Source organism: Xyrauchen texanus, chromosome 42, assembly GCF_025860055.1.
Source record: "Xyrauchen texanus isolate HMW12.3.18 chromosome 42, RBS_HiC_50CHRs, whole genome shotgun sequence".
In the NCBI taxonomy this organism is placed as follows: Eukaryota; Metazoa; Chordata; class Actinopteri; order Cypriniformes; family Catostomidae; genus Xyrauchen; species Xyrauchen texanus.
In genome coordinates this window covers 24559054-24582095 of record NC_068317.1, presented here as the reverse complement: position 1 = coordinate 24582095, position 23042 = coordinate 24559054, and the positions used below count along the sequence as shown (strand labels likewise).

The following is a 23042-nucleotide window of genomic DNA, read 5'->3' as shown; positions in this document are numbered from 1 at the left end:
GTTGCAGTAATTAAGAGTAGGGACACATGGCACCAACAGTGTGCTGTCAAGTCAAAACTTTTCTACAATACATTAGGTTTTGATTTTGGATTTCACTAGAAGTAAAAGATTTAAAATACATATATACAATAAACAAAACAAAAATAGAATAAAACAAAAACAACATACAAAAGTAAAACAAACAAACCATAAAGCAAAACAAAAAAATGTAATAGCCTAAAACAAAAAAGAAACAAAACAACATATAAAAACAAAAGCAAGCAAAACTAATAAAACATTGAATAAAACAAAAGCAAGTAAAAAACATAGAAAAATTAAACAAAAAGAAAACAAAAACACCAAATGAAACAAAACTAAATAAAACTGAACAAAAAAAACAAATAATTGAATAGACTTGCCATATCTGCAAACATATTGCTCAACATACTGTATGATATCTGTAAACCACAAAGCCATAAACATAAAAAATACATACTGGCTATCGATACCCGCCCAAAATCCCTAATTGAGAGTAGATAAAATATTTATGTCCAGGCATATAAAGCAGTTGATTGATCTGCTATATGAATCACATCTGATGAGCCATCTCTGTTCTGTCATTCTTTGTCTTGGGTTCAGGGGAGAGCTTAGTGCAGCTCTGCTCTTTCTACCAGATTTAGGGACACGTGAGATGGCCCAGGTTGCGCTTGATGCTTCAGCCAAGAGCTCAGCGGGCAGGCCGGAGAAATCAATTTTGGCCTCGTGCTGCCACAGCCAAAGACATCCGCAGGCGGATTTATTCATTCAATAAGGCAGAAGGTGAGACAGCGGGTTAAGTCGGAATCATGCACCAGCTCATGCAGAAGAGGATGTGATGGTACCTTTCTGCAACTGCAATGACTCAAGTACAATGAACTCACTGTCTCCCTCCTACTACAAACTTTAAAACCCAGGGTATTAGTCACCAAGCAATCTTGATTGGGTTAACATCGAAGTAAGACTGTCGTTCAAAGGCAGTGACGGAGAAATGGCATGCAATTCCACACCAATGTCCGTTTAATTGAGGAAAATGTTTACGCTATCTAAAATAAATAACTAAACACCATAAATTAAAGTTATAGTTTAATATACATAGTATATATTTAAACCTATACAATCATTCACCAACCATTATGTTATTTCAAACCCATATTACTTTTTGTGAGATGTTAGGCAAAATGTTAGCCTCAGTCACCATTCACTTCAACTGCATCTTTTTTCCACACAATAAAACTAAATGTTGACTTAGGCTAATATTCTGCCTAACATCTCCTTTCGGGTGAGTACATGACAGAATATCATTTTAGGTAAACTGAAACTAGAAAACACTGTAAAAAAAAATAACAACAACCTAATAGTCACTGATTGATCGTTAAAAATGTGTTAATTCCATCACAGGACTGTTAAAGAACACTGGTTCCCGCATGATCTCATACGTCTCGTGGGTTGTCTGGCACATGCCGCTGTTCACACCACAGTCTACGATACACGCTTTGTGCCTGAGCATGATGTCATATATTTTTTTACCGGGAGACAGACTGGGAATGTGCAGGCTGCCTGTTGCTATGGCAACAAAAGCTGCGCTCATCAACAATGCAGCCAGACACACCGATCCCAAATCAAAAACCTTCAAAAGTTACATAAATTCTTCCCAAACTATAAAAGCAGCACTAACCTTGTAAGACATTCTAATGTTCTTGGATACCAAAGAAAAAATGAGCAATTACTTGGCTGAGCTCTTCATTTTAATGATGGCAGCATGCTTTTAAAGTTCAGGCTAATGCCATCTAACAGTCTGAATCTGGAGACACTTTAGGAGCAGAGACTCAAGTATTCACCTTCCGTGCACTTGAAGGGATAGGTTACCCAAAAATGAAAATAATTTTATCGTTTACTCACCGCTATAGGAAGCTATAGGAAGTGTAGTTGAGCTTGAAATAAAGATCGCAAAATAGCCTACTGTCAAGATTTATAGTGAAAAGGAAATTACATTTTGGTCGTCTCACACAAAATTGATTGGATTGCTTCAGAATACACTGATTCAACCACAGGAGTTACTTTTATGATGCCTTTATGTGATATTTGGACCCTTCACTTGCACTGAATGGGCCTACAGAGTAGGGCTGAAACGGTAAGTCAACATTAAATTTAGCATTTGGCAGACATTTACATTTATGCATTTGGCAGACACTTTTATCCAAAGCGACGTACAGTGCACTTATTACAGGGACAATCCCCCCGGAGCAACCTGGAGTTAAGCGCCTTGCTCAAGGACACAATGGTGGTGGCAGTGGGGATCGAACCAGCAACCTTCTGATTACCAGTTATGTGCTTTAGCCCACTACGCCACCACCACTCCATTCATTGACAATCAAAAAATTGTCGACAAAAAATGCCGTTGTCGAATAGTCGTTTGATCACATTTAACGTAACATGGGATCACATTAAACTGTAATGATTACACAGCTCACAGTCCAGATGCACTCTAAACATCTTTAAAGGAAACACCCCGGCGTTACATCTTAAATGCAGTTATATTTAATGTGTTATAGCTTTATTAAATTAAATTATATTAAGTTCAAATAATACGGCAGCAGGTCATGGCAATAACTTCAAATTCCAAAACTGGCATTTCTCTGTGCGTTCAGTGCCTCTTCTATGAGTTGAGCAAATGTTCCGAGAGATTGACACTGAACCCGTCTGATGCACACTCTGTCACGGGGACGCTCGTCCCTCGAGCTCACATGCTTAATGCAGCTAGATTATAATGCGATGGCTTGCGACTTATTGAATCATAATATATGTCACTGGGCATTTCTGTATGCAGCTTTATTAATAAGAGGGAGATTGTTTTATTTTGTGAGTTAAAGATGGACTGAAGTGAACAGAAAGGTAAGAGAGGGTAGACTTCACCACATCATACACTGCAACAAAATAAGTTTATGATTTGATTTTTTTTTTTGGCTTGTTTTCCAATATAAATACCTAAAACTGCTTTAAAACAATGTACATTTTCTTTTGCAGCTATACTGCAGGAGAAAAAATTATTATCTGAGAATGTTGAATATAATATTAAAAATACAAATATAAAAAAAATAAAAGATGCATTCGCTGAGAAGCAACATATAAGAGAATAGATCTTGAATATAAGTATATTTTGTCTTTACTGCACTCGCAGAAGTATAACCAAGAGAAAGAAATCCACTTATATACAAAAAACACTTATATTTAAGATACATTCAGGGTGTACACACATGGTGAGTAAATGATGAGAGTGTTCAAAAATAAATAAAATCTCAATAATTGACTTGGTGGTTGTTGGAAGACTAGTCGACTATCGTGACCCATCATTTGAATCCAAGAAGTGAAAAGAAACTGAACATTTCAACACTGAACTTTAATAAAAATATTTTACTGATATTCCTGAAAAATACCTCTTAAGAAGGGGTTGTTTTAGTTCAGTGGAAAGAGCGAAGGAACTTCTAAGCCCCTTTTATGAATCTCTTGAATAGAGATTGAAGAAGCCTCTTAATTCTGGTGCCCACAGTAACTTATCAGCTCATTTTAAACCAGCACTGAAGAACAAATGAGCAAATAGACTGATTAACTCTGGGGCTGGGCTGGGTTACAGATGGCCTCGCTTTACAAATAAGATTTTAAAAGGAGGAAAAAGACAAACTAGAGCAATTTGACTATGTTTAGACATTAAAGGGATAGTTAAATAAAAAATAATGAATAATTCGGACATTATTTATTCACCCTCGTGTGTTCCAAACACGTACTTTATTTTGTTACTTTGTATGTGGAACTAATCATTAAGTAATGACAGAACTTTCATTTTAGGGTGAACATACTTGGATGTATTTATTGAATGTAAACAGATGGGACAAAAACTATCCACTGTGGATAGTACCAGGTACTTTTTTAATACCACCTCGGTCGAGGTTCCAAGCGAGCAGAGCCGATACTAAATATGACGTTAAAATCCTGCAGATCACTGATTGTCAGAGAGAATAGTCACTATTTATTTAGTTAACCAGCTACTGGAAGCTTGCTTCTAAAACAACCAGGCCAATTTAACTGTTATACTTGTGTAACAACTACTTTACGCAGCAAAATGAGCTAGTAGCTAACGGCTAGCGGTTGTGTTGTTTATTGTTTTGTGTCATTAAGATGTCACGGCAGTAGAGGCGATCAGTCTATAATCCCACCCACGTTAAGGCGGCACTAAACAGCTCAGAAAAGTAAAGCGAGCAGAGTCGAGTCGAACCTTAACGTGGTGGAAAAGTGCAATATAATACCATTTAAAAAGCACTGCTGTTTAAACATTTACATTTATGCATTTGGCAGATGCTTTTATATAAAGCGACTTACAGTGCACTTATTACAGGGACAATCCCCCCGGAGCAACTTCGAGTTAAGTGCCTTGCTCAAGGACACAATGGTTGTGGCAGTGGGGATCGAACAAGCGACCTTCTGATTAACAGTTCTGTGCTTTAGCCCACTACGCCACCACCACTTTAAGCAACAGACTTTCAGATGTGGAACAGAGAACAAATGGGAAATCCATCTGCTTGGATCTGAAGACCTAGTATATTAGACCACAGGAAACAGATTCCCATAGCAGGTTTTTAGGATATGTTTATATTAGAGAAGGGGAGGCAAACCCATCTGCTGTAGAAAAAAAAAACACGAGCTGCTTCAGTCTCCTACCGCAGCAGTTTAAACCTGTGCAAACGCAGGTCTATGGGTTCAAATGTACTCCTGTGTCCCCTAAGTAGAAGGTGAGAGTCAAGACTCTTACCTGGAGGCTGTGGTAGGTATGCCCCAAGCAGTTTTGACCTTTTCTTCTCGTATCCTTTCTGAGTGATGTCACCTGCAAGAGAAAGGGAGCATCACAAAATGTACAGACATCCTTAATAAATTTTGAAAAAATAAAGATAATAAAAAAATCATAATGGCCTCTTTGATAGAGCAGATAATTACACTAAACAAGCTTCACACCTGTTTTAATTTTATTCAGAATTTCTGTTTTTAGTTTGAGAAACATTTCAAGATAGAAAATCTAATTCAAAATGTGAATTGGTGAGGTGCTTTTGGGCAAATCTTGAGGAAACAATTTTTGGAATGGGATGAAATGGTGAGTCAGTTCACATCCTGAAATGATTAATGTAACAAGGATTAGCGTCTCTTGTCACAAAGCATTAGGTGACCGGGCCATCACATTTGCGCAGAAATTAAGAAAAGATCTGGTGCATAACGCAAGAGAGGCAGAGACTCGACAAGTGACAGAAAAACTAAATGAGAATGATTCAATGATAAATCAATAATTCTATTATAAAACCCTGCGAGCTGACTTGCTGTCTATTCCCTAACAGAAACAAACACTCAATAAGTAACTAATAAGTAACTGAGACTAGTCGACAAAACAGTTCTGATGCTGCTAGTAGACACTGGAATTAAAAGTCAGTTAATATTTCCCCCAGTTAAACTGTTCAACATTTTTAACATTTACATTTAGTATTATATTTTTACAGAGGCTGCGCTTAAATTAATGTCATAATAATGTTACACATTTTAAATAAAATTGATATTACAAATATTATTTTAAAAAAAGAGCATAACTGGAGCAGATACAAAGTTTCATTTCAACTCAGGCTGCACGTGCTTCATTTCCTCTCTCACTCGTAACAAGTGCAGAAAAAAGTCCTCTCGAAAGACAAGCAAACTCAGCAAAGTAGCTATGAAATCACTTCGGTGGTGGTGCGGGATGTGGATTTCTGAAAGGTTGCATTGAATGTCTGATTTTTTCTGCACGTTTGAAAGACAGCACGATACACATGCTATTTTATATAAACAGGAAAATGTCCTCTCGCAAGACAAGCAAACTCAGCAAAGTAGCTATGAAATCACTTCGGTGGTGGTGCGGGATGTGGATTTCTGAAAGGTTGCATTGAATGTCTGATTTTTTCTGCACGTTTGAAAGACAGCACGATACACATGCTATTTTATATAAACAGGAAAAAGTCCTCTCGCAAGACAAGCAAACTCAGCAAAGTAGCTATGAAATCACTTCGGTGGTGGTGCGGGAATTGGATTTCTGAAAGGTTGCATTGAAAGTCAGATTTTTCACATTTGAGTCTGCATTCTCCACTGAGTGGGCTTTTTCAAGCGCTGTATACAGTAGTGGCCAAAAATATTGGCACCCTTTGTAAATATGAGCAAAGAAGCATGTGAAAAAAATCTGCATTGTTTATCCTTTTGAAATTTTCAAAGGAAATCACAAAAATCTAACCTTTAATTGAAGTAAAACAACTGAAATGGGTTAAATATATAATTATTAAATAAATATTTTTCTCCAAAATGCATTGGCTATAACTATTGGCACCCCTTTTTTTCAATACTTTTTCCAACCTCCCTTTGCCAAGATAACAGCTCTGAGTCTTCTCTTATAATGCCTAATGAGGTTGGAGAACACCTGCAAAGGACTATTCCTCCATACAGAATCTCTACAGATCCCTCAAATTCAGAGGTCCATGTTGGTGGACTCTCCTCTTCAGTTCACCCCACAGGTTTTCTATGGGGTTCATGTCAGGGGACTTCTTTACTTATTTATAGCCACTTCCCATATTGTGAAGCTCAACAACCTCTAGCCGCACATCATAACTAAAGAATTTGGCCCGTGTGTTATATCATATTTATACCCCTGTGAAACACGAAGTCATCAATGAAAATTTGTTTTATGTTCCTTGTCACCCTAAAAAAAAAATTATATGAAAGGGGAATATACTTCAGCTATATCTTACTCATAAGAATTTCTAGGGGTGCCAATATGTGTGGCCAACATGTTTGGAGAAAAATATGTATTTAATAATGAGATAATTCCCCTCCTTCAATTGTTCTATTTCAATTAAAGGTTAGATTTTAATTAGATTAATGAAAGATCAAAAGGATAAACAATACAGATTTTTTCATAGCCTTCTTTGCTCATATTTACCAAGGGTGCTAATATTTTGGGCCACCACTGTAGTCGCCTCAGGGGAGTCAATGTTGACGTGTTAATGTTGCTTATCAAAAAATTTGCTTTGGAGTAAGTAGCCTAGAAAATGACTGTTTTAGGAAAGGAATGCCATTTTTTTATCTGCTGACGGCTAGCGCGTCCTGCTGGATTTTTTCGTCAGTACAGCAGAAACAACATAAAATTCTCCGTCATTTTGGGGCATACAGATAAGTGTAAGACATCATTAGAGACTATAAAGGGTCTACTTTTATTTGTGTACACTCACAATAACAAAACAAAAAGGGTGAGCTTTCAGCAGTCTCTGGATTAGTGAGCATATATCTGAAACACGTCACAAAAATGAACTGAAACTTTGCAAATACTTATCACACAAACGTGAAACATATGTCTAAAGAAAGCTTAAAATGTCTATTTTAAAATAAAACAATTAAAATTTAAAACAAATATTCTACTGCAATGTAATCTGTATGAAACAAAGCAATGTACAGTTTCTACTGGCTCAGCTAATTATCCCTAATGTGATCAAACAACCAGCAGAGCACGCCATTCATACGCTAATGTGCTGAGACGATCAAATCAAATGGTAAACGCCCCGACTGTGCCTTAAAAACAAAGTTCATAAATGTTTCTGCACGTTTGAAAGACAGCATGATACACAGGCTAGGAAACTCCTGGATAGCAGCAGAGGATACAATTTCGGATGAGTAAGTCATTTAGTTTTCATTAGTTGACGTGCTATTTTATATAAACTTACATATTTTACTAGTGGGACTGTTTCCAGACTTGCCAGCCAGGATTCAGTGTATTGAAATTTGAAATATGTCCTAATAAGCAAGTTTTAGTTACATTTAAATGCTGTTTCTGCTAAAGCAGGTATTTAAATTGTATGCTGTATGATATAAATATGATATGTAATATGATATATAAAAATAATATGAATGTTTAGATTATATTTTAACTAGTGTTTATGCTGCATCATTATCATCAACGAAGCTTGTGCTTGCAAATATGTGTTTGGGTGTAAATGTGTCAAATGTGATGTAAATATGCCCATATTAGAAAATCAATATATTATAGTGATTTCGGAAGGATCATGTGACACTGAAGACTGCAGTAATGATGCTGAAAATTCAGCTTTGATCACAAATTGCATTTTACAATATATTCAAATTGAAAACTGTTCTTTTAAATTGTAAAAAGAGTTCACGCAATGTTTTTACTGTATTTTGGATCAAATAAATGCATTCTTGCAGAAGAATCTTCTAAAACTTTTATATGGTAGTGTAGGTCTAAAATTAAGTAAAGTCTTAATGTAAAGAAAATGTATAGTCAGATTAATTATTTTAACTTAATACTTGATTTTGATCATTAAGTCTCCTCACATTCATTCTCTTTCTGTCAAATTCCTCATCGATAGGCCCAGGGGAGGGGTCTTTTGTCTCCTCAGGTGTGAATTACAATCAGTATTCATTATAATTCACACATCCTCGCATATGACCTTTCTAATACTAAAAGTGTCTTACAAAAGTAAAATTACTATATTATTTGTATGAATTAGTGATCAGGATGGTTTTCACACCATTTTGTAGCAAAAACTCTAGGCTACAAGGTCCAGTTCTCAAAAGGCTTGTGGACAAATGTTTAGTATGTGTTATATGGCCTTATTTCAATGACTTAAAAATCAAAACTTCTCCAGGGCCCAAAACACCCCCAGACCCCAGAGGGTTAAACTATTATTTATTCTGTGTGTGTGTCATGTTTAGAATACATTAGGTTTATTGTAGTCTATATCACAGGCCTATTTTTTCTATCCTAAAGCTATTTTTTTTTTTTTTTTTTTACATAGTAACTGTTATTGGGTAATGTTCTTTACAGAACAGCTGTTATATAGATCTATGGCTAATGCACGTCTGCACGTGTGAAACACACTCACCACATTTTTTATCTCGTAGATTTGACTTAGGCCTACCTGTTAATTATTTTCAACAATTTCATGACTGTTTTAATATGTTAATAATAACTTTTACTTGGCAAATTCCATTAAGAACACAGTATTAGATTACTGGTCTGCACATTTCATTCAATTATTTTCAATAAATAAACCTGAAAGTGAATGCAGGTCATGTTCTATATTTAATGTACAATGATCATAATGCAAGGTGAGCACGTCACAGTTAAATGCCCCTTTTCAGCAGAATTTAGCATCGGAATTTGGAATAGATTAAGTAATTTAAATGGGTCGAATAAACAATATTTTTTTCTAAAGGTTCAACTAGTCGACTTCAAAACTTTTGTTTAAACGTCTGTGAAATGAGTGATTCTGCACATCACTAGATTAGAATGCTTTCATAGCAAACAACCACAAAAATCACTCCTAACCTGAAACGCCCAAGAAATTTGACTCAGTTCATTTGAAGACGTGATTCTGAGTCAAGTTAAAAACTGATTTTAAAAAGACGCCTTGAGTCCCCTGCAAACTATTCCATTCCCCAGCACTGAGACTAGCTGTTTGAACAAAAGTTGGGTATTGGTACAGATTTTATGATTCACAAACTCGTGATTCAATTCGATATCCCTAGTGTGAACGTCCCCTTAGAAGGAAGCATAATGTTGATGCCAAGCTTTTGAAACAGCCTTTAGAAGATGAAAATGTTGTCTAGATAGGCAGCTTTCTAGGTTTTGGAACAGAGCTAATCTCATCTTCCTCCTCTTTGGTACCATCAACACAATTCTGTTCATTTGTATGTTGATCAAGTTGATAGTGAACATATAGAGTTTCATCCCTGGAAGGAATGGAAGTGAAGGCTGCTATTCTCTGATGACCTCTTTAACAGTCCAATAAAAATGGCTGGGAGGCTAACGGCTTCAGTGTTGATGAGGAGGAGGCCGAAGAGCTTTGGGATGAAAGAAAAAAGAATACAAAGAAGAAAAAAGGGGTAATTTTTTATTTTTTTTTTAGAGACTATTTCCAAACACCCACTTGCTGTAACAGACTTATGTGGTGCTTTAAGCTCAAGAGAATCTTTGCATTGCCCATCCTTATCTTCCTTACTTTCTTTGTCTGGCTGTCTCTCCCTCACACACACACTTCTGCTGTCTCTTTCCCTCCTTGTCCTTCCCTGAGGGACAAATCCCTCATAAATTTTGACACCTCTGCCTAAGTCTGTAACCATAAAATAAAGCAAAAATACAGTACACTGCCTCATGAGGTAAGTAAAAAGAAGGGCTATAGGAATAACGGGCGGCTACTGTATAGTTATCTTCCAGGTGTGCAACACACCGCTGATCAATACGCTGGGGGTGTGACGTTGGCTACATTTCTTGTGTATTAGGCGGCTGCCAACGAAAGCAGCTGTCACACTTGTGGCGTACACAGAAAAATGGAACAGATGTACAAACAAATTCTGCATTTCTATGGAAGATAAAATTTTACTCATTAGTGTTGTTTGCTAAGGCAAGCATCACTGTTATTATTGCACAAACCTAGGGTTAGACCTTTGTTCAAATCCCCAAATCTAAGTATTAAACTTTGGTACATAACTTGCCCCACATCATTGGTGCTACAGACATGAATCCATGATACTAAAATCATGTGGCTTCTTGAAGAGAGTTATGCTTTTAATTTTCTAAGCACTCAGAATTTTGATATTCACCTGTTGTACGAACAGGTGAAAACGATTCCAAAAACTTCCACTGAAGGATGTACTCGAGCTATATCAATGACACAGAATACGATAGACTTGGGGGTGGGCTTTTTTTATTTGGGCCAGCTAAACACCATGAAACCAACAAGTTATCCCTAGAACCACTTTGCAAAGCAGTCACAACCATTTAGAACATCCCTAGCAACTGCATTGCACAGACAAGCACTACTCACTAAAAATGTGACGAGTACTGCATTGAGAACCAATTGTAATATGTTGCCCTTTGAAGCGGTACTGCAAGCATGACATGACCAGCGTTGGGTGTAATGCATAACAAAGTAATTCATTACTGTAATTAAATTACTTTTTGGGGGGAAAGTTAAGTAAGGGATTATTCTGATTTTTTCAGTAATTTAATTACAGTTACTTCTGATGTAATTGTGTTAAATACTGTATAAACTATAGAATAATTCTATATAAAACAATAGTGAATTTAAAAGGCTAATTAGGACACATTAGTCTCTAATTGCGCTAAATAGATGTAATATGCAAGAGGCCTTTAGAAATTGGTACCCAATGCACTATAGCACAATATGTACCAGCAACATACATTCAAAGGACAACCAAAGCTCCAAATATCTGATGAGCTAGAGGAACTTTTTGTGGTTCAACAGCAATATAATCTGCAGAAAAGTGGTATACTTTCCTGTTTCTACAGACAGAAAATTAGAACATTTAAATTAGAACAGAGTGCTCAATGAGACACATCTAAAAAGAAAACAATCATGTCGTTAAAAAAAGACATGGAATGGCCAAGATCAACATAGGAAAATCACATTGTAGATCGAAAGGGGAAACAGATGATCACAGCGAGGGAGTCTAAATAATGTTTATCTAATTGATTTAAAAAGCACAGCAATCAAAACATCTGCACAGGCATAAATGAAAATCACTGGCGGTAGCCACATGGTTAATGTTAATGATAGAGAATCTGACAGGCTTGTAGATGCTGGTCTCCTGAATATTTCATTTCAAAACCACACTCAGTAAAAGACAAAAAAATACAATTAAAGTTACCGCATATCTAAATTTCTTCAGCATAGAAGCATGTCTTATGTTCAGGCTATTTTATTGCTAGAGGTACAGAGTCAGACATTCTAAATATATGATCAGTCTTTACAGAAGCTTTGACCACGGATGAACAGATCTTGTTAATTCCAAGTACAAGCACAAATATTTGCATTTGTTTCTTGCTAATAACAATAACAATTTATATAAAATAAAATATTAATATCATACTATTTTATATTTAAATATAACATTATGGTGCAAACTGTAAAGTACAGTTCACTGAAACTATGATGACTTGAGGACAGTGTGTTATATTATTTTCATCAAACATTAACTCCACTGTTAACAACAACATTAACAGTAAAGGACACTATAACTGAGCACTAAATCATCATAAATCTGAATACATTCTTGTCTGTTGTTAAGTAATCTTTAAATAAAGCAACAGATAATGTAAGAATATCACCAGAATCAGATCAGATGACTTAGTTAGTAGTTTAGTATGCCCCATGGTATTCCGTTTTGGTATCAAAGTACTTTCTGGAGTATGGGTACCAGTAAATGAGCACAATATCATTCCAATATAAAAATTGGTGCAACCCTAAATGGTCGTTCAGACAGAATGTATTCTGTCATTTAAAAAGCCAGATAGACAATGAAAGGAACATAATGCAGGTGTTTCAAGATGTTCCTTTAAATTATGAAGTTCTTTTAATTTGACACAGCATCTTATAAATGCAGGGCTACTGACACTGAAAAACCAGTAAGACGGTAAAAAATGTCCACCTTGCACGTTTACATATAAAACGTGTTATGTGCGAACAGCCCCTAAATTTTACTCTGATTAGAAGGAAAACAACAGCCAATTAGATATCTAATGAGCAAAGAGATAGAAAGAAATAGTAGATAGAAATCTACTTTCACTACATCTTTTTTTCCTATACAATGAAAATTAATTGTGACTTTGGCATCTTCTGTGTTCCATTAAAGAAATAAAGTCGTAAAAGGGTTCGGAAGGACATGAGTGTGATTAAATGAAGGCAGAATTTTCATTGTTGGGTGAACTATCCCTTTAATATTTTTCCACAAACAACAATGTGATTCTTCGTTTTTCTTGAGCATGCTGCGTAATTACATGTTGCAGGTGGTAGAGCCCCTGGCTCACAGAATAGAGAAAGTCATCCATCTGCCTTTCCAAACATCATAATAAAGGGCTTCGGTGGAAAGAAACTGCCTCAATGCAAATTGCCACCTCACAAGTAAAAATTCTCCATTTATCTAAGAGGATTACAGGCTCTGAGAATATATACAAGATTTTCGTAGGCCTTTCTAGGGCCTGGGAGAGCATTAGCAATTCTACCTTTAAAAAATTTTATGACCCCATGAAATTACAATTTTAGTTTTTTAATTCAATTTCAGTTCCTTGTACTATTATGTCTTTAAGCTTTGAAGCCATCTAGATGAAAGTATCCTCCAAAAAGTTAACAGATGGGCTATTTACAATCGGTCACTTCAAGTGCTTTTACATGAAAAGATCTAGACACATTTATGAGGAATGGGCATTCCCAATCGGACAGCAATCTGATCGATCAAGACAAATGAAGTGACTAAGTGTTAATTGGCCAATAATGTTACCTTTTTATCCTTTAAAAGCTTATTCCAATTTAAAATGTCTTTCTCTTCTGAAAATGGACCAAAAATATTGATGACTCTCCTTGAACTACACAGATTTGTGTCCAATAAAATGCTCTCTAGAAGGAGAATGTCATCCACCCACCCCAATGCCACCTTCAAGCAACTACCAAGTAACAAATTATGGTTCATGGCTATGAAGCAACACCACCAAAAACCCTCATAAGTTGCCTTTACTTAACTGATTGAGTAAACTTGCTCCCTTAATTGAATTAAGTAACTGCATCTCCAAAACTTGTAATTTGGGCTTAATTTGGTGAAATTAAATTCACTTAACTTGGTGTTCAAATAGAATGAACTTAACTATTTAAAGTAACTACATGCAAGTAGACTTAACTCAGATTTACTATTTAAATATTGTTGTTTCACCATAATCATTTTAGTTGAATAGATTCAAAGATCATTCAATAACACAGCTCAAATTATTAAGAACATAATAACCAGGTCTGGATAGCTCAGCGAGTATTGATGCTGACTACCACCCCTGGAGTCACGAGTTCGAATCCAGGGCATGCTGAGTGACTCCAGCCAGGTCTCCTAAGCAACCAAATTGGCCCGGTTGCTAGGGAGAGTAGAGTCACATTGATTAACCTCCTCATGGTCACAATTAGGGGTTCTCGTTCTCAATGGGGTGCATGGTAAGTTGTGTGTGGATCGCGGAGAGTAGCATGAGTCTCCACGGTGTCATGCACAGCGAGCCATGTGATAAGATGTGCGGATTGACTGTCTCAGAAGCAGAGGCAACTGGGACTTGTCCTCCAACACCCGGATTGATGTGAGTAACCTCGCCACCATGAGGACCTACTTAGTAGTGGGAATTGGGCATTCCAAATTGGGAGAAAAGGGGATAAAATTTGAAAAAAAAAGAGCATATTATAACTGATTCAAGGTCAACCATTAAGTAAACTTAATTCTCCACTCAAATGCACATATACCTGAAATCAATTGCAAATGTAAAAGGTGAATTGAAATAGATTCAACAGGGTCCAACTTGACCAAAGGGGACACAGATAGCCCTAATGGTAACATCACACAAAACAACTATATTTGCAACAAAACAACATAAAATAATACTAAAAAGAGCTAAAAAAAACCCCTCCATGAATCCTTAATAACAACTATTTAAAGGAAACATAATTAAATAATAATTAATGGACAACAGATTATGGGTATTCCCTATGGCCTCAATTTTCACTTATTAAAACATAAAATCTTAAGTCTACAAATATTTCAGATAAATAATTTCAAGGAACTTCGGTATTTGAGTTATGAGCCAAAAAACTTGACATTTCAAGTAATGTTTAATTAAGACATTAGGGTTTACAGAATAAAAAAAATATGTCCCAGCCTAAATGTACTTTCAATAGAAATTATGCAGTATGTCAAAACAGGAAAGAAAACAGCACTTGTCAAGTGACTTCATGGGGTCTTCAACTGTGGAAAAGATATTGCATCAATTTATATAATGTAAACCATCTTTAGAGGGCTCTATCAAAGCAAGTGAGAATGTGATGTCACAAGGCTGTGTTCCAAAAAGACAGGATATTGTGATGTCATTGCTTTCCTGTTTAGTGTGAGGGAGTATTCCACAGGGATCTAATCAGGCAAAGGGCCGAGTCTTCAGATGTGCAATGATAATCCACCTGTCTTTTTGTGTGTGTGTGTGTGTGTGTGTGTGTGTGTGTGTGTGTGTGTGTGTGTGTGTGTGTGTGTGTGTGTGTGTGTGTGTGTGTGTGTGTGTAAGAAAATACAAATAAAAAGGCCCCTGAAAGTGTTTAGACACTTAAACCACACTTAAAAATGTATGAATATCATTGCATTAGATAACAAAATGCCAAACCATATGACATTTATTTGAAAAAATATTTTATAAAATAACACACTTTTCAAGCAAATATTTTCCACAAGAAGATTGATTGGTTTTAAAACCATAAACTATACCACTAATAGGCAAACTATAAATAAATAAAAAGTATTTGGACACTTTCTAGTTGTCAAACTGGTAGACACTGTCCATCGTAAATGTAATAAATGACACTCCGCCAGGGCACATATGTGAAGTTGAGGGGAACTGACTTCATAAACCCTTAAAATTACATTGATTAACTGGTTAAGGGATAATCTTTTCATATAACACTGGAATAGGTCAAAGTATTTTAACACACTTCAGCTTTAAGCATTCAAATACTTTCTGAAGCCACTGTAATTTAGCAAAGATTTCAAACCCCAAAGCAAAAGCTCTAGTTCTGCAGACAAAACCTCATCCTATCAGCTCATCACCCACAAACATGTCGTAAATGACATCATGCCTCATATTTACACACCAACTGCATCCTTCCCCCACACACAGTGCAGGGTTCATGTAAAAAAAGTAACAATGACCTATGTGTTTTACCCCCGAACAGCTGAACAAGGATCAACTTACTAAACAAAAGGCTGCGCCTGAAGGGCTAACTGCTATTTCTGACCGTTAAAACCGTTGTCTGATGTGGAAACAAAACAGTCAACATGTTTTTCTTTCCCTGTATATCCTCATGGGGAGGGATATATCAGAAACTGCTGTGGCATGGTCTCTTTAGTGTGCTGGTAATGAACAACCCTTTCAATGATAGTTTAACTTAACAAATATTTGAAATAAAATGACCAACAGAAAATTTATGTGTGGGTATATCGTAGGGCAAAAAATCAGAAGTGGCATAAAATATATATATATTGTTTTACATTGTTGCCATGTCAATTCAAAATGTTTAATAAAAAAAGAAAATACAGTAAAATTCTAGTAAAAAATTGCATGTTTATATCATTAATTAGCTTTTCCACAGTTTTGTACTGGAAATTAAAATGTATATATATTTTTTTAGTAATAATGGCAAGGCAAACGAATCGCTGAATTAAGAGTTTTAAATTGATTCTTTGAAATGGACAGTTTGAAACCAACATTAAAGCCATTTTTGCTAATGAATAAAAAAAAAAAATGATGCTTTTAAAAAAAGCATTTTCTTTCTTCCGTGAAAAGAAAAGGAGCTGCTCATTCTTCTAATTTCAAGATATGGTCAAACAGGTTTATGAAACATGACAGTAAGTAAATGATGACACAATTTTTATTTTTGAGTGAACAATCCCTTTAATCAGCAAATAAAAGGCGTATCAAAATCACTGTGATGCTCAAAATGTTTTAAAATGTTATTTCATAAAATCACTGCAAAAATATCATGATTGTACAAAATATCATCCAGACTAGGGTATAGTCTATGCTTCAGCCAGTTGAACATTTGATATTCTTCCAAGGCCATGTGGCAGGTATTCAGGGCATGTAAAAGCCTCATTGCTCTGTGGCAGAGAAGGTACATTAGCACTTTGGTCTTGCCTCAGCAGCAACATGATGAATAAAAACATCCTTATATTGAAATATGTCTTTCCCCAGGGGAAATACTCTTACTTTGACCCCTTTGTATAGCACTGGCGATAAGGCCTCTAGCACTGTACAAATGAGTGAGAGGTGTTGATATCAACAACAAAAAAAAATCAGAGAAGATAACAGGAAGCGGCGCACATTGACAGGAAAGGCCAATCTGGACGCTTTCAAATGTGATAGACTTTATCAGATCAGATACAAACATCAGGACTGTGCTTCCCCACACAACCAGCCAGAGGACATAATAATTACCAGCACATCAAAATAAAGGGAGGAAAAGTGCAACAGACTTTTGAAAAACAGTTTTTAGCACTGCTTGCAAGAGATCATATTTATTTACTTCGTAATGTAACTCGTCCCCCAATTATTATTTTTTATTTTTTTTACCTGGCACACAAAAAAAGGGGTGACAGTTTTTTAATAGACTTGCATTGAAGGATGGATCTAAAACTAGCCTCCCAACCTGGCAATGCTGAAAAGTCCTCTAAAACCAGTAAACTTATCAGCCTAAGACCAGCAAACCAGCGTAGGCTGATTTTCTGCTTTTTATAAGTATATGCTATATCATAGAAACTTGCCTTGGGCCTAGGGCTGGGCGATATGGCCAAAACTGTTATCACGGTAATCTTTTTCATATTGTTCGATATCAATATTTATCACAATATACATTTACACACTGCACTTTCTTTTTTTATTTCAAAGTTGACGGAAGAAAAGAAGAAAAAATAAATTCTAAACAGTCAAAATAATCTCTACAATACTGCACAAGGGGTCCAGAGACAGCCAAAGCAGTGGGGTCTGCAGGATCTCTTACCAGTTTTACCGTCTTTTACCATTTATCAATTGAAAATGAATGTTAAAAGATCATCTGTTTGTTCTGAAGCATAGTCACAGCAGTCCAGTATTTGTTGGAATCTTTTTACATTAAAATGAAATATTTTAAATTTTTCTTTAGATTCAGATACCCAAGTATAGGGCATAGAAGCCCTTGTGACTGTGGAATGATGCTGAATGTGGGTTCAGGGGTGTCCCAAGAGAAAATTTAGAAAACATTTAAAAAAAATGAATAATATTTTCATTAAAGTGAGAGACTAGGCTACCAACTAGTCATTTTAGTCTTTCCATATCCATTCCGAACATCTAATTCATTTTCACAAAATTAGAACAAAAATCGATTTGTTTATTATTAAATGCTCGTAACATGCTGATTAATAAAGATACATTTAGAAGGGAAAAACGATATGGTCTAAAAGGTGCTTTGAAACCATGTTAACTCATGCGGCGCTTCATGTCTACACACATGCAGGGAAAAGAGGCAACGCATGTGGAGCAGGACAGGGCAGAAATTATGCATGTTTGTTGCTAGAGAACAATATTCAATATTACAGCGCAAAAAGATCAGAGCTGTTGTCCACATCACTGTTGTTCTGTCGCGCTCTTCACTAGAGACGATGAGAGGGTGCAACCGTTGTCATGAAGTCTTACAGTGCGGATGGAATCAATCCGGTGTCCGACTTAACCTAATTCTTAGCAAGGCAGCTAGCATTAGCAAGTTCATCCAGTCTGACCCCACGTTACCACTGGCGCATTGTGAGTGAAGCTGAGAGCGTTTTCAATTCATTCCTATGAAAAAAATTCCTCATGCTCGCAAGTTGGATTGTAGGATTGGCAGTGGTGCGGAGCAAGCTCTCTCCTAGCGCTGTGAGCGCCTTTGAGCGATTTCGTCCGCCCCAGTGGAAACGCAGCCTGAGAAAGCCGAACTGCTTGTGTTTTAGCGACACAAAGTAAATATAGAAAATTCCACAAAAGCTTATCATGGATTTTCTTTATCGTGATATATAAATATATCGATATCGTTTTACCAGCCCTACTTGGGCCAATAGGCAACCACCTTCCCTACCAATGTAACCATTTAGAAAACCCTAGCAACTGCAATGCAACCCACTAGCAGACACCTTAACAACTGCATACCAACGCCCTAGAAACCACCCAAAAAGGTTAAAAATGGCACATTTTCTTCAGGAATATAAATCTAGTTTTATCGTATAGTGGGGGATTGGCTCATATAACAGCGTTTATTCAGGTGTAATTTTCACTACGATGAACCCAACACTTCATGAAGCAGTGAAACACTTGTAGTCATGGGAGATCAGGTAACTACGGTGACTGTAAGAGAAAGAGAGTCAGCAAACAGCATAGGGATGATACTTCATTAGTCTCACAGATTGTTTAAATCCATAGAGACCTTTGTGAAAGCTCATGCAAGGCTTGTTTTCCAGAACGCAAGTCTTTGTAGCATTTAAAGGAATATTCTGGGTTCAATACAAGTTAGGCTCAAATGACAGCATTTGTGGCATAATGTTGATTATCACAAAAATACATATTTACTCTTCCCTAGTTTCTTTAAAAAAAAAAATAGGTTAGGTTACAGTTGTCACTTACAATGAAAGTGGATGTGGCCAATTCTTGGAGGGTTTAAAGGAAGAAATGTGAAGCTTATCATTATATTAAAGCACTTAAATTAATTATTCTGTTAAAACTCATGTATTATTTGAGCTGTAAAGTATAAATTGTAATTTTTACAGTCATTTATATTTTGTTGACATTCCATCGACATGACAACAAAGTTGTAAAATTGGCTATAACATTACATAGAAAAGGTTAGTAAGTGAATTTTTCACACCAGTATCATGTTTACATGCATAGTGTTAGTCTTGTGGCTATACTTTTAAAAAGTGAGTAATTTAACGTTCAAAATTTGGCCTCCATTTACTCCCATTGTTATGGTGCTTTCACCTATAATGTGAATGGAGCATTTCATGTGGCACAATTACAAACAAATTCAATGCAAAGATGCAATTTTGTGGTGGGCGGTGCGAATGGAGCAAATGGCGTGAAGCGAAAAAGCTTCATTCACTCATTGAAAAATTTCAACTCTAGTGAGAAATTCGCATGATGAGTTGTCAAGAACATGAGTTTAAACACAAATTGAATCCAGTGGTCAAACGAGGTGACATTTTTTTTTTCAAGTTGTATGTGACCGCACCATTAGTGCCTCACTGTGACCCAGATTTTTGCTTTTTTTAAAGAATACATTTAGCTGAAAATGCTGTTGATTGAGCTTAAATTGTATTGAACACGGAATATTCCTTTAATGTTAATGGAGGAAACTAAACTATCTAAATGTCTCGCAACAAATTTGGGTAATCTTCATGCAGAACAGAACAGGTTGTCTATGTCCACCCTCCATCTGCCATGCAAAAATGATCTGATCGCTTAGAAAAGTAATAGCACACTATTCCTCAACAAGCTGCACAATTTCATGATTGTATGACAAAAGGTGTGGGATGAGTTGCATGTCAAAGTTTAATACTTGTTAAGTACGAGCAATAGTAAAAGTGATGCTTGACTCACTTTAAAGTTTCCATTCATACACTTATGAAGCAGGTATTATCAAAGAGATGACCTGAAGATAAGTGCTAATCATTGAGAGCGAGAACTGTTTGAACAGAGATGGGAAACCCTTTTGTCCTCTTGACTAAAACAGTGCTTGATTAGTCTGATGCTGTGTTGAGTGATTTGCTGGGCTTTGGAATGCTGGCAGATGAAATAACATTCAGCCCATATCCCATAACAGATGTGTCAGGAAAAAAAGACCTATAGACTTTAGCACGTCCCTCATGACATACTCTTTCAGATGTGCTCCTAAATGTACCATATGAGAAAGTGAAAATGGAGTAAAAAATCAGTGGGAGTAAGTAGGTCCAATTCAATTAAAACCACCCGAAAATCCAGTGCACATCAAAAGGCTCCAAATGCAGCTTAATATTGAGGCTCTATAAAAGGCTAGAGATTTGCATATTACTCTTACGGTACATTAGAAAGAAGTACTTTGGCTGGAGCCTCTAGCCGTCTGAGGGTCAATGAAGTGGTCTGTCTGTGTGTAAAGCTCTTTTAAATCTGGGTCTACTTTGTACAGCATAATTCCATAGCCTAAAGCTCCAACTCTACATACTGTACTATTCAGCTCAGGGTCAGAGTGAAGTACTTAACACAGAATCAGACTATAATAATCAACTCAGGCTGGAATATTCAATCCAGTACTAGGCTGGAATAGATTAAATTACCATGATGTCACAGAATAGGCAACCGCACTTCCCATTTATTCAAAGCAGAAGCTTTTAATGGTGGATAGAGGCAGCACTGCGGTTTTCTTTTATGCATTATATAATGCAATAATATATGTTAATAAAAATTATTATAATGTTATTATATATTTTTTCAATAGGTCTGTATGGTAGTCGTATATTTACCAGGTTGATAAATAAACATCCTCACACATTTAATACAGTTCTAAAGCCTGTGAAATGTGCTGGTCCACATACAGTACATAATAACAAATACATATTCAATTTCAGGGATGCACCAATCTGACGATTTTAGACGGATCGGGTATCAGTCCGAAAAGCCTGATCCAAATTCGATATTGTTTATAGTCATGTTCATTACTGTCAAGCTTCCTGTCTCGACAGTCAAAATAAAAGCCAGAAAGTTTTATCAATAAGTCAATAATAATAATTATTATTTAGTTTAGAATTAGTTTTATAATTTAGAACTAGAAATTAATTTTGATTCACATACACACTCACAAACAACCAGTGCACGCTGCAGCGAATGGCAAAGCGGGGTCCAGTTCATCCCGTAAAATCTTTCATATTGGTCTAAAATCGATAGATCACATTTAGCCAAATTTTTTTCACAATGGTTGCACTTTGGAAATTAAAACCAGCCATTTGCAATCGGAATTTGGTGATGGTGAAAATGACAATGATCCATGAAATAATGCAATCAAAATGTATGCAAAATAGTTTTGTCCTTATTCATAGATCCTGGTGAAAATCGATAGAACCCCAAATCTCTTTTAAGCTTTCAGAAAAAAGGTGTTTCAACTTTACAACGGCACTTTTGGAGCACTTTCCGCTCTATTTGAACGAAGCAGCCATTGAAAGCAATTATTTTCTGGGGTGCCAATTGAACCTGAAAGTGCTGCCGCCGGGTGTAAACAGTAACTTCATCCATACTAAACTCAGACTCAGACTACAATAATCAACTACAGATTACACTGTTATCCTAACCTAAAGATTAGTCCATAATTCTAAATTCAGAATCAGACTGTAACTCATAATATAGAATGGAAGCTGAATCATAGCTCAGATTTCTATCAGTCTTCATATAAGTGCTGTAACATTGCCACCTGTTTTTTAGCATCTGTCTGTGACAGCGTGGGAAGGACTGCCATCTCGATATGCTCAGCCTTGCATGAAACTTCTCTCATCAAATAGACATGACATGATCCGAACTAGCCACTCTGCGTTTTTTATGGTTGCCAGATTCTGATGAGAACCCAAGACCCCTACCGACCTCAACACACTCACAAAGCAAAAAAGAGGTGTAACAAATCTGAGCCAGAGCTAGGGCTGGGCGATATGGCATGGCAACGATATAAAGTGTCAATCGATAGAGATTTTGCTATATTGTGCATAGTCCAATATGTAAATATCCACGTGCACAGCGTGGGCTTCTCTATCTGTTGGCAGGGCTTCACATGAGACTGAGAGAATTAAATTTTCTGCGGCCACCCAAGCAAATTTAATTCGACCTTCAACGCATGTTTGGCTCTTCAAAAGTGCTAAATATTCTTGTCATCTGAGACATGAATGTTTCACGTAACAATGGCGTGTGCGGTCTCTGGAGCTTCGAAGTGTGTGAATACAGCAGGCTGTCCGATATTTGCACTCCAGAGACAGGAGAACTCAGAGCAGGATCACTCACGCAACTCAAATCATTATTGACCCAGGAAAACCCCAAATGGAGAAAGAAATCTCCACAGAACGGGATGACTCACAAACATGTCAAGAAAATGAAGAGGAGCTTGTTATTAAAATAGGTGCAAAATCTGTGGTGTGGGTTCACAAAACCCAGCACCAGGGGTTGTGTTAACAGAAAATTCTCCGTCATTCTTTTCTCCGAAAGATTGACAGAAAATTTCAAATGCTGTCCTTCATTTTGACAGATTAAAAATAAGAAAACTTTTTCACCTAGTGCATCAGTTTTGACTTCACTGTTTCTATCACACATACACACACTCCCACTCACACTCAGTATGTTCATGTGCCCTGTT

At 36.4% G+C, this 23042-nt stretch overlaps 1 protein-coding gene across 5 annotated transcripts in view; it reads right to left on the bottom strand.

The window, feature by feature from the left end:
- LOC127635359 (disco-interacting protein 2 homolog C) overlaps positions 1-23042 on the bottom strand; it is a 154451-nt gene that overhangs the window by 67911 nt on the left and 63498 nt on the right. For all 5 annotated transcript variants that reach the window (XM_052115335.1, XM_052115332.1, XM_052115333.1 and 2 more), the window contains one exon: positions 4823-4894. In XM_052115335.1, coding sequence (XP_051971295.1) covers positions 4823-4894 — 72 coding nt within the window. The remainder of the gene's footprint in view (positions 1-4822; positions 4895-23042) is intronic.